General features: G+C 37.6%; 1 protein-coding gene across 3 annotated transcripts in view; it reads left to right on the top strand.

The window, feature by feature from the left end:
• The first annotated feature begins 2,654 nt into the window (after window positions 1–2,654).
• The window catches only part of RXFP1 (relaxin family peptide receptor 1), a 48,806-nt gene continuing 38,734 nt past the window's right edge, over window positions 2,655–12,726 (top strand). For 2 of the 3 annotated variants that reach the window (XM_072928444.1, XM_030271444.4), the window contains exon 1: window positions 4,148–4,517. In XM_072928444.1, the coding sequence (XP_072784545.1) occupies window positions 4,469–4,517 (49 nt within the window). In that variant the 5' untranslated portion in view covers window positions 4,148–4,468. Of the gene's footprint in view, window positions 2,848–4,147; window positions 4,518–12,726 lie in introns of those variants that run through there. The other variant, XM_072928445.1, reaches the window with a different exon arrangement.

Raw genomic sequence — 12,726 nt, 5'->3', positions numbered from 1 at the left:
AAACAGTCATCCATTAATCTCCTCTGTCTGCCTGTTTTTTGTGGAAAAGTGAAACTTATTGCCTGTGTTGTCGTCTGTAGCTGCAGCCTGAGACCTAGCAGGGGAGTTGTGATCACCCTGCAGCTGGGAGCTGCCACTAAAGCCAAATTTTGTACAATACCTTTAGCTTAAAATAACTTGGCAGAACTGATTTCTGTTTTAAGACTCACAGTGGATATACATTTCCACTGAAAAAGAAGGTTTTTGTGTTGCTCCTGTAGTAAAGCCTCCAGGTGAGAATATCTAGCTCAGTTTTTCTAACAGAGGAATGAATATCTCTCCCCTTTCTCCAATGCAAGTGTCAGTAATCCCAGCTTAGCTGCAGCTGTGCTGATAAAAAGGGTCTGGAGAAGTGAGAAGTCAGGAGGTGCCTGCACAGGTAGCCTGGCCCATTAGGTTGGGTGTTCCAGGCTCTTCAGGTTTTGAGAGGTAGACCCTATTAAATCTCTGTAATTGTGAAATGGGAAGAGTAGTACTTTACAAAAAAAGTAGTCCATTTTTACAGTACTGCTTGAGGCACAAGTGTATGAGATAGAGAGATAGATAAAGGTACTGTAGTACAGCTTAATGTTTGGAAAGAGCTGCTGTAAATGAGGTCTTTTCTATCTTTCTGAGCTTAGACCACTTAAGAGGTCCTTTAGTTTGCTTTGCTCTGAACTCAGGGAACCTGGATGTAGGTGTTAAATGAGGAACATATGCTCTGAAGGTAAAAGTTGTCCTGTAAAATACAAATGTCTTAATCTCAGTTGTACTGTTTGCAAAGTACACTGACAGCGCTTTGAATGCAGTGTAAATTAAATACAATTAAGCCAATTGTGTTTGTTTTCACAGCTAAATCTTTTGGATTGTAGGATTGATGGACATAATGAAGGATTTAGATTTTAAATGCTGTGTTCTGAAGCTTTATCTGTACATTCGTTACTCACAAAGCTATAATAAAAAACCTAGATTTTGGTGATCAAATGGCTGAGAAAACAAGTGGGTCAGTTGTGGGGCTGTCATTTCTAAGTATGAACTACATAATCTTCATGACTGCAGATAGCAACATGGGCCCGGTTTTACTTTCAGTGCTTCATCCTGCACTTTTTTGTGTTTCACTAGAAACACAGCAAAACAGCTGACAATCTAGTCAGCATTTTCAGCTGAAAATTTGCCTTGCCTAATGAGCAACTCTTAGTAATAAATCCACTATTGGCATAGCAATTGTCTTGTGGGTCTTTGTGGGTCATGACATAAAGCATCTTTGAAAGCATTCCTAATTAAACCAAGGAAAATTCCAGCATTAGGAAAGAGCAGAAGCATAACTGAGATCCATACTACTCACTCCTTGGATAAGCATGGCATCAGGTAGGCTTTGGCTAAATCTATCTGCCTCATGTAGGCTAAAACTTAGAGATACAACTTTTCTCCTACCTGTACTGCATCTACTTGAAGCTTATCAGTTGTAGCATCGTGCCTGTTTGGTGTACAGTGTTTGTTAACCTTCAAAGGAGTAGCTGCAGCCTGCAGATAAGTAAACCTTTTTTCTTTGAGGTGAAAAGGAATTTTAACTTATTTCCTTTGTAACAGATTTAAAGCTTAGTGCCTTTTTATTTTTAATAATGAAAATTACAGTGGTGATGCGTGATGATTACTTTTGTGAAGTTCCTTCTACCTAGCATCTAATGTTAACAATAGAAAAAAGACTATAAGGTGCTGGAACTTCACTAGCAACTTATTTGGAAATGTCTAATAATTGCAGTTATTTAATTCTTAGTTCAAAATTTGATTATGAACACTTTGTCATAGACACATGAGGTGACTCTTCTTGATAGCAAGTGGCAATTATGTGCATTTAATGAGACATTAATGTATTCTGGTAGTTTGTGGTTTGGCACCATGTTGAATGTTTGGAGGGGGTTGTTCCTCCACAGATGTGACAATTAAGTTCCTTCAGTTTAGATACGCTTTAGACTGAATTTTAATTATAGAATTGCTGTAAGTAGAAATAAAAAGAAATACTGACTATCCCAATGAAGTCTAATGTCTTCTCCCAGCTGTTTGAAAAACATGCAATTCTGATAATTTACTTCTTTGCTGTGTAAGGAACTAGTCTATAAATCCTATTGTTTTCTTGAAAAGAGTTCTTAAACACCAACATGCCATAACTTTCTACATTTTAGTCAGCAAGAAAATACTTATTGCCTTTCTAATACACAGACATGTTTCTTCTAATAAGAAGCAAAAACGCATTCAACTAAGGTAGGCCAAAACTACTTCTCAAAAGCTGGTGTCTCCTCCTTTTCCTCCCTGCATTCCACAGTTCAGCAATGTGTGTGTTTGTAACTCTAGCTTCTTGATTTAAATGTAATTATGCTGAGAGAATGGGCTGGAAACTGCTGCTGCTTCTGTTTGTGATACTATGAAAGTGCAAGAAGTTTAGAAGAGGGAAGATCTCAGTGGATTTTCCATAGAGAAAGTGTTTATTTGCAGCAAAATTAAGGAGTATCTTGCTAAAGGTCCTAGAAAAAGAGGAAGGCTGAAAAGTGACAACTCCCACTGGGGCTGAGCTTCAGAAAATATGTGTGAGTGGTATGTACCACATTTGGGGGTTTTCCCTGTTTACTCTGAGGTAGAATATCTTCAACTTTTGTAGTGGGTCAGACTGCTTTTTAAAGAAGCAGCTTGCTTGATTTATTACATTATCAGGTGAAAGGATCTATTCCAAACACATGTATGGTTCTTACATATCTGAAGTAATTATGACTAGATCAGAAGCAGAAAGCTACAGAAGAAACTATGCATGGAAGAAACTCCTTTATTTATAATGTAAGTTCTGTCTCACCCTGCACTGAAGAGGTAAAGCTTTTATTTTACTTTTCGTTGAAAGAATATTTCACTTTTTATTCACTTTCTTGGTCCAGTTTCTTCTTCTGTTTTATCACCTTGGAAGAGTTTTCAGCAGAGACATTAGCCCTAGATTATGTAGGAGTTAGATTAACTCTTAAACAGTTGTTTGAAGCAAGTGTGATCTTAACTGATATGCTCAAAAGCTAGTCCCTACCTTATAAAAGAAGTATTTTATGGTTGTCTAATCTTTTTGATCCATTTTTGCCTGTACATTGCTTATTACTGGTGCTGTTTGTTATAGTAGATGTCAAAGTATTTCTTGAGGTTTCCATAGACAACAACCTTTTTGTAAACCCTTCTCTGTTCTGTATTCTTTTATATCAGAAATCAAGAGGCTGGCGGTTCATAATGCCTATTTTGTAGACAATTTTGCCATAGCAACAATGTAGACTTAGATTTCAACTGTGATAAATGTTTTTTCTAATTTTCTAAATTCACCATTTTATGGATGTGTTCTCGTATGCACATATTTCCTTAGAGAAGATCTTTTCCTTCAGTACCTGACATAACTGCTCACAGGTTACTATCGCTTTCTGACCATTGGCATCCTGACAAGATGTTTTTTTTGAAAAAATACTTAGAAGTCTGAAACTCTTTGAGTCCACATAAAATTTAACTCCTCTCTCGAGTTCATCTCAACTGACCAACTTGTTTTGAAGTATGTCTTGCTGTACTGCAAAATGTTGGACTTCACATCATAAAATAGATTTTAAGTGTTGTGACTGTTTGTATAATGGGTAATACCGTGGTCTGCTGATGACAGTAAAATCAAGGGCCGGATAGGAATGTCTCAAAGTATTCAAGTAAGATAAAAATCTGCTAAAAAACTTTTCCTCATGAAGAATATGGATTTTGAACACCCCTCTGATCTTTCAGATTGTTTTCCTTAGTATTTGTCGTGAAGAGTGGTAAGAGTGTAAAAGTAGTTATACATGCTAATATTGGAAATAAATTACATTTCTATATTTCAGTGAGTGTCTGGATTGCTACAAAGAGACTGCATTTATAAATTTCACTTCCCCTTAGTTGAAAAACCTCCAGGTTTTATCTAAACTACAGAAAACATTTGGTTTCAAACAGATTTGACTAAATAAAACTGTGCTTCTCAGACTTCTTGCAGCATTACAATTTTAGGAAGAGAAAAAAAAAAAAAAAGAGAAGGAAAAAGGATTGGACTACTGATTAGAGTTCTTGGGACCTGGCTGTGTTTTGTGCAGCAGCAGCAGCAGCCTTGCTTGGGGCAGAGCCGTGTCCATGCACACAGCCCAGTTGTGCTGCCACAGAGCAGATCCCAGCCTGTGAGGCAGAGCCCGAGGAGCCAGTGGGATCCTGGAAACTTTCATGTGCCTGTGTGCCAGAGAGGGGGGAGAGGGAGACCTGGAGCAAAGGCGAGTAGGGAGGAAGGCAGGGAGAGAAGGGAGCTCTCCTCACACGCTGCTGAGGCTCTCAGAGGCAGGCTGTACGTGCAGCTCCCCGGCTGGTGTGCAGTCCGAAGGACAACATTCATTGACTCTGCTCATTGAATCGCTGAAGGACAGATATGACACCCAACTGCTGCTTCTACATGTTCTTGCTTATTGGTACCAAGGGTAAGTGTCCCTGGCTTCCTTTCTTGTTTTGAACATTGCAGAGCAGACAGCTGATAAACTTCAGGAGCGGCTTTCTTTTAAAAAGCATTATATCTCAGTGTTATTTTGCATTTCTTCATGTCAATTATTTTTCAATAAAATCAAACTGTAATGCAGTCTCTCAAGGTTACTAGCTACATGTCAGGATCAGATGTTTTTTGCACTTAATGCCTTGAGTGTTACTATGAATAGTTATAAGCTGAAATTTAAAAATGAGAGAGCTTAAACATTGCATAAATACTTGCTGTAAATATTTATTGAAGATACCTGCAGAACTGACTTAACTCAGATGTCATGAAATCCAAATTTTAGACTCAGTTCAGTAGTTTGAAGTGATACAGTGCAAGTGCTACTAGAATAGGTAGTTCTCAGAGGGCAGAATGTGTTCAGGTAAAGGGAATTTTTAGCATGATAGGCAGTTTAACATACAAGACATAACATACAATTTTAGTTTCCCTTCAGATGCAAATCAGTGTGGTGGGAGTTAGACCAGACATACTGCTTACTTCAGTTGTGTTTTCTTCATTTCATTTGAGTACCCTGTTTGTAAGTGATTCTTATGACTTGGTAAAGCTGTCCCTGTGAAGCTGCTGATGCTGATCTATATGTTGAACACTCCTAATTATAATCATTTTTTTGAGTTGTAATTATTATAAATTGCTTTCTCTTGCACAACGTCAATACTAAAGTAGTGTTTCATTGATTGCGTAGATGAAAATAGCTACTCTTTATAATATGAACAGTTTTGTTAACATAATAAGAGCAAAATGTTGAATTCTGTCATCTTCTTTTGTAATGTTCAACAGCTTGTTCTCTTTCCTGTTTTTAAATGAAATAATTTTGGGTTAATGTGTTCGTAGGATGCTGCTTAAGATAAGATTTGTAAGGGGTATTGCCCCCACTAGGAGTCTGGGAAATAGAGCTCCATACACAGCTATTTTTCTAGTTGCAAAACTCAGTTAAATCAGTGAAAAAAATCTAAGCAGTTCCTGTCTGGTTTAGAGGAATATATAATTGCAAGCTGTATGCATGAAAAAAACCTGTGATATTAATGCATTTGGAATTAAGAAAGCAACAATAATGACATAGTATCAAACCTGTGAGCAAGGTCTGGTTTCATATGCACCTGCATTTTCCATGAGCTATAATTCGAAATTTAAAGTAGTACTACCAGTTATGCAGAATAAAGGCTAAGTGTTTTCAACAAAGCCCTTCACATTACTGTTTTCTATGTCAAATCATTAAAACATAGAAACATTCATAAAATATAGGCAAATTGTTGCTATAATTTCTGCTGTTAAATTAATCTCTGCTACGGAGTTTATTAAACATATTGGAATATATTAAAGCATACTGCAGGCAGATGAGGACTGTGAATGACTACAAGCCTACTAGTTATGATGGCCATTACCTTTTTAGGTTTATACATCATATATAGTGTATTATATTTAAGAGAAAACCACATGGCTCATCTAGCCTTGTTAAAGCGAAGAGTGAATTCATCGATTAAAATGCATTCGTGCCTGAAGTCTTTGGCACCTGTTAGTGCTCTGTTTTGCACCAAAATTGGTTCCTGTTCAGTGTCACATCTCCTCACCTTGCTCAGTGCACTGTTCACAGCTTCACTGCCTTTCAGAGTTTTAGCCAGTAATGCAAATTATAACCACACCTACAACTGCTGATTTCATCTACTCCATAGACATCAGCTCTTCTCAAGCCTTTAGGCTAGCTGATATTAAACATTCCTGGAGTAAGGATAGCTGTCCTTAGAAATTGGATTTTTTTTTTTTTTTTTTTTTTTTTTTTTTTTGTGGACTGCTGCAAGTTCAGCTGCGTTTTGTTGTGGTTTTCATGTTTAGTGCTGGTATTTTTTTTTTATTTCTAAAAAGTCACAGATCCTTCTAATTCTTTAAAAAGTAAAATAAGGAGTATGTATTGTACAAAAGCTACTCATTTGATTTACCTGGATCCATTCAATTCAACAGCTGAAATTCAATCACTGTTTTTACTCTCTTCTCTGAGATCTTTCATTAAATTTTTTTTTTTTTGTGTGTGTGTGTATGAAAAGCTTTTCCCTCCGAAATCTAAGTAATCAAATGCATTCAGGCAATCCAGCTGCTATCTTCCCAAGTGGAATTCAACATCCCAGGTAAATCTTTCTATGAAAACAAAGCTTTCTATGAAAACAAATCTCTGTCATGATTTTTGTCAGCACAACAGCAGTGATTATAACATGGAGATAAGTAAATTCAGACTCCAGCTGTGGAACTGGCAGTGCTGGATGTGTAGCCAGGATGAACTTCTGCCTGGGTGGGTCACTGCCCTTGCAAAGCTTGAGCAGGTCACTTCAGTGTGTGGCTGGCATTGCACTGGCTGCTGCTGCATCTTAGGAAAATAATCAGCTGTACCTGCTGCAACCATGCAGGGCACAGTTCTGCCTCCAGAGTCCCTTTGATTGGCTTTCTGGGGACAAAAGCTTTTTTATCCTCCTGGACCTTGGCTAAGTGACAGGATCTCAAACAATCCATTTATCAATCATTAAGCAAAACAGAAGAACATTAGTAGTGAACAGTATTCAAAGTGAGTTCCAAAAGGGATTTGGCAGGTTCCTTGTGAAAAACAATTACAACTCTTACAAGTTTAACCCTTTATGTTCTGTGTGTCTACCTGATGCTTCCAATCCTATTTATGCTTGTACCTCCAGCTCCTTTAGCCTCCTCAGTCTGTTCTCCCATCATATTTTTTCCATCCTTTACCCTCACATTAAAATTCCAAGGACAACTTTCTTTAAACCATCTGAATCTCATTACTTGTTCTGGTACTTCATGCAGGTGACAGCTGTTTTCAAGGCCAAGATCTTTTATACCAAATGCTTTCTGTTAAATGTGGGAAAGAGACAAGCCTGAATCCTTCAGAAAATTACAAGTTTATGATTGTGCTCCTGTTTACATAGTTTGTAGCATATTTTAAGATTCCTTCCAGATTTCTAAATAGGAAAGTGAAATTACTTCAGCCTTTGCACAAGCTCAAATAATCATTGTGTAATAATAATATTGGGTTATTTCTTTCATTTAACTTGGACATTAATCTGTCTGGCTTTCCTGTACTTAGAAGAACAATGTGCATCTTGTGAATATACATGTGTATAACATGAAAATCAGTATATTTATAGAAAACTGGGGATGCAAGCTAGATTTCCTGAGGAAAATTTACCCTAGTATCAGTTAGAAGGCAGTGAAAATTCTACACAACAGTAAACTGGAGCTTTGAAGGTTAGATCCTGCAACTGCCGCTTGGACAAGAATGTTTTGGCCACTTTGTTAATAGCCCCAGGAGCTACCCAAGTTGAAAACCTTTATTGACTGTTGATAGCAACTCTAGCAGACTTGAAGCATTTGCTCTGAAATTTCATGTGCAATCTGTGGACCTTGAACAAGAAGACAAGCAAAACTTTATCAAATTTTTTTTCTGAATATGAGGAATCATTATTTTGCCTACACTGATCAATTTGGATAATCTTGTATTAAGCAAAGCATTTCTTAAACAGTACTTTTAAGTACTCTACCATGTCACTGTGCCTAAGAGACAATCCTCTGATGGGCCATCCCACTAGAGCTGATGAGGCTGCTCAAGCCTGGTTGCACTAAAGTAAAAATAACCTTTTCTAATAGATGTTGCTTGCTGCTAGAGACCAGTGTGACGCTCAGAGGATCTGTCACCAGTCATCTCAGCATGCATTTTCTCTTGAGTGCCATGACTTTGAAGCCTTCAAATCAGGCTTTGAAATGGCTTGTGCAAGGCTAGGGGGTAGAGGAAGCTGAGAGGATCAGGAAGTCATAACAATTGTATCTGAAAGGCAGAGGAGGTGAAAATGTATTGGGAAGGACTGGAAAAGGATGATGAAGGCAGAGACAAAAGGGACAGGTAGATGGGAAAATCAAGTTGAGGGAAAAGACTAATAATGCTACTTAGAAAGGGAAATGGAAATCAGGAGGACTATTAGTCTGGGAGAATGGAGACTGAGGACAGGGATGTGAAAGAGGGAGCCAGCAGGGAACAGAAAGTTAATTAAAGAAGAAGGAGAGGGAGTTCTGAGAGAGGCGAGTGAGCATCTGAAGAATGAATCCAGAGGATGGTGAGATCAGAACCAGGATTCTTTACAGAAAGAAGGGGATGAGATGATGGGAAGCAGGTAGTGATCAGACAAGAAAGGATGGGAATGAAGCCACTGGGGTGAGGCAAAGATGAGCCTGAGCAGAAAAAGGAGCTGTGCTTGGTAGGGTGAGCTCTGTATTACAAAGCCTGAACAAAGCCCAAGATTGTCCTGTGACTTATTGACTTCTTTCAAAATGTCTCCTCCAGAGCAGCACCTCTGCTCAGAGACTGGTAATCAGCACTGTCAGATCACTCTCCCCTCTCAACAAACAGAGGTCTGGAGAGCTGAAGAGCTAAACTAGTGATGCAGTATGGTGTCCTGTTACAAAATTCTGGAGGGAAACTGATTTCCTCTTCTAATAGTAAATGTTACCTATGTCAGAGAAAGTTATTAATATGGTAAACTCAATACTTAGGAATTTAGGCAAAGGACACAATTTGTGCTATGTGCCCATACTAAATTTTCTTCATATTATAACTCTACAAAACCACATGTTTTGTGTCCTGCATTAAAAAGATTAATCAAAAATTTTGGTGAATTATGTGTGATCCCTTCTTCATTTGCTGTAGAAGATTTAAAAAATGTGGATGAGGCTGGGGATTACAAAATGAAGACCATTTCATGAAAGCAACAGAACTCTGCTGTAGAAAACTTTTCCTATTTCTTGCTCTAAAAGACTTACAACTGGATAATAATTATATAGCAGATTTCCTGGGGGTTTTGGTTTGATTATCCTGATATGGCAATGTTCATTACGTGGCTGCCACTGACATCTGTAAAACCTGTGCTCTAAGTAGTCTGTGAAACTGACTGATTCAGAAAGTTAAAACCTCAAATTAGCAGAAACCCTTGCATACAGCTCCCCATCTGGGCAACAATATTATATTCTAAACTGTAATCTAAGTAATCTCTGAAGACTTATAAGCAGTAAGTCTAATTATTGTAGCAGTATGAGGAACCAATTAGGAATTTAATATTGTCGCTTCTAAGTGGTTAAACTGTAGACTAAAGAGCAAGATGCCAGTAATACACTAGAAGACTAATCAAAGCATAGATAAAATAGCGTGGTGTGTTATGTGTGTGTGTAATATAGTGAAGTGTGCTATCAGAAATGTATGAAATATAAAGATCTCGAGTTGGAATTCAGATGTAGACTATATGTTGCTAATAAAAGATGTTGCACATAAAGTGGCTGTGTATAAGCAAAGAAGTAATGCAGAGTCCTGTGCTTACTCCCTGCTGTGTCTCCCTCAATGCTCATGAGGGATCCAGCATGCTGGTGTGACAGGGCAAGACAAATACACCAGGAGGAAAGACTGATGGGGAAACAAGGGTTTGAAGGAGTCTCAGGAGCCATCAGCTGTAGCCTGATGGGGAGATCCAGCCCTGGGAGGACAGGCTGAATTCATGTTCAGGTGTGAGGGTGGGCAGGCAGTGGGAAGAAGAGCCCAGCAGCAGTGACCCTCATCCTGAGGGATCTGTGCATGTGAGATGACTTAGCAGAGCTTATCCAGAGAGGATGTTAAATCACCCAGTGCCCTATAGCACAGTTCGTGGTGTTCCACATGGCTGTTCTGTATCTGTTCTGTATCAATCCTAAGGCTTTATTTGGTCAAAATGGTTTGTCTCAGTCAAGTCAGTGTTTCCTCCAGAGAAGAGCAAGTCAATACTGCAGTAGGAGTGGGAGAGACTGTGCAGTCACTGATGCTCAAAGATATGCACAAGTCTGTCAAAGCAGGTGAGCATTACCTCTTTCTCCTCTGTTCTGCAGGAGAAATAACTGGCTTGACCTGGAAGAAGAGATTTTTCCTATCACAGACCTGATTGTCAATATTATGCTCCACATAGGGAAAAAGGCATAGTGCTTGGAAGGGTGAAAGTGGTATTTTTAAACTTAGAAATATATTTTTGCTGTTCTTTTTTTTTTTTTTAAGCTTCAATTAAAAAGAAAAATAGGAATAGATCAGCTCTTTTTTGGAATAGGCTAAGAGCAGCATCCCTTAATGAAACTTCCCACATCATAGTTAAAGCCAAAATTTGTGTGTATGGGGAAGAAAAGGACTAAATTAATTAATTTAAAAGCCACATGATTGAATATCTTGATTAGTCTGGAGTACATAATAACAATACAGTTGACAAAGATAATGTGCATTCTTAGAAATTTTATTCAAGAAGGCCCATCTACCATAAAATATGCTTCTTGACCTCATTTCTTGGACTCCAATTCCATGTAAAACATATGATTCAACAGTTATGTAGTCTTACCTAGAAATTATATACACTGGTTTTCAGATGTCAATTCTTTTCTAGTAATCAAGTAACACTGCAAATGTGCATTTATAAATCCTGCTTTTTCTTCAGTATAGATTCATGCAGAATGAGTACAGGCCAATTGCTACTTTTTCCGAAAACATATCAGAAACAAGTATTAAATAGTTGGTTTTTCTACACCCCTAAGACTTAGATGTCACAGGAGGTCTTTCTTTTTCTTAAAATGGTTTGGCAAAAATAGAACACCTTGTACATCTTTCTGTTCTATCACTATTTGGTTAAATTTTCATTTTTTCTTTTTAAATCTTTCATTTACACATTCACTGCTTTCACATAAACATTCAGCTAGATTGGTTTCTTGGTTTCTAGATGGGTTCCACAGAGCAGGCTCTCACTGCTGGCAATGAGAAAACAGTGTCAGGAGCAGACATCATCCTCTTTTAGGTTAGATGAAGTGGCATGAAATGAAGAGAAGGAGGAACTATGTGGAGGTTAAATCCACAGCAATCCACACAAAGATATTGCTTAGCCAAAGTGCATCCAAAAGGGAGCCACACTTCTGAATGCTGTTTCTTGTTATATTTTCTGATTTGGATATCCAAACTTCCAAATATGTGCTGCTAATGGGATATTTCTTTATGTAGATTAATAAATGCATAAAATCTGCAAGTTATCATTTAAAGATCTATTGCTCTTAATCTGCATGCACATTTTGATACAACATGCAAAAGAAGAAATAAGTCAGATGTCTCTGGTCACGGGGTCCAATCAGCTGGATTGCATTATCTCAGAGGCTTTTTCCAGCCTAAATGGGTCCCCAGTTCTGTGGTTTAACCAGCTGACATTATTCACTTCACGAAGGTCAGAAATCCTATTAACCTGAGATAATTTCTGTTTTAAGTGCTTAACTGGAGTGTCAAAACTTTTAGTGGTGAGTTATGTGTACTCATAGTAGAATACAGCAGAGAATGGAAAACTTGTGATATTTAAAACAAAGCAGAGATTCATGAGTCAGAATCCAACAATAATGCATTTATTTAAACACATTCTGCAAACTGATTTTTCTCAAAATAGTTCTGTGAGATCTTAGAAAACAGATTTGCTAAAATCTGCTAAAATACTTTACTTCAAAACAGAGCAAAGGGTTCCATATTTTATAATACTTCAGGAGGGTGGAATCTTGTAGGGCACAAGGCACAACCACCTCCCAAATCTAACTTGTAGTTCTATATTCAATTTAAATTCTTAATAGTTATAAATAGTTCTTCGTAAAAAAGGTATGTGAATTAATAAAATATGTCAGAGTCCTGTCTCCAGCTGACCAAGAAATAATGTATTTTCATTGTTACAAGATTAATCTTGAGTATGCTTCAGAGCTTCACTTCAAATTATGCTGGCTTAGTTCCATTGTAAGAACTATTATTGCAATCCTTTTAGCCATTACTAAAACCGCAATAAAGGGAGAAAAAATAAAAAGAGAAAAAAAAAAGATTATATTTCATATTTCACATACAGTGTTAGGGCTCCCAAAACACTTTTTTTTTTTCTCTGTCTGGAGTTTTATAAAAAGAATAACTGAGATTATTTTTTAAAGACTTACTTGACATTGATAGTGGAATCTGAAATTGCGGCTGATGTCCAGCTTGCTTAGCTCTAGTGCCTCTGTAGCAAAATAGGAGACTAGAGAGCAAAAGAAGACAGATAAAGAGATAATAGGATCTCCCACTGCCACCCTTCAGGTCC

The sequence above is a fragment of the Taeniopygia guttata genome, chromosome 4 (assembly GCF_048771995.1).
Source record: "Taeniopygia guttata chromosome 4, bTaeGut7.mat, whole genome shotgun sequence".
Lineage (NCBI taxonomy): Eukaryota > Metazoa > Chordata > Aves > Passeriformes > Estrildidae > Taeniopygia > Taeniopygia guttata.
The sequence above is the reverse complement of the archived record's forward strand: the minus strand, read 5'-3'. Positions and strand labels throughout refer to the sequence as shown.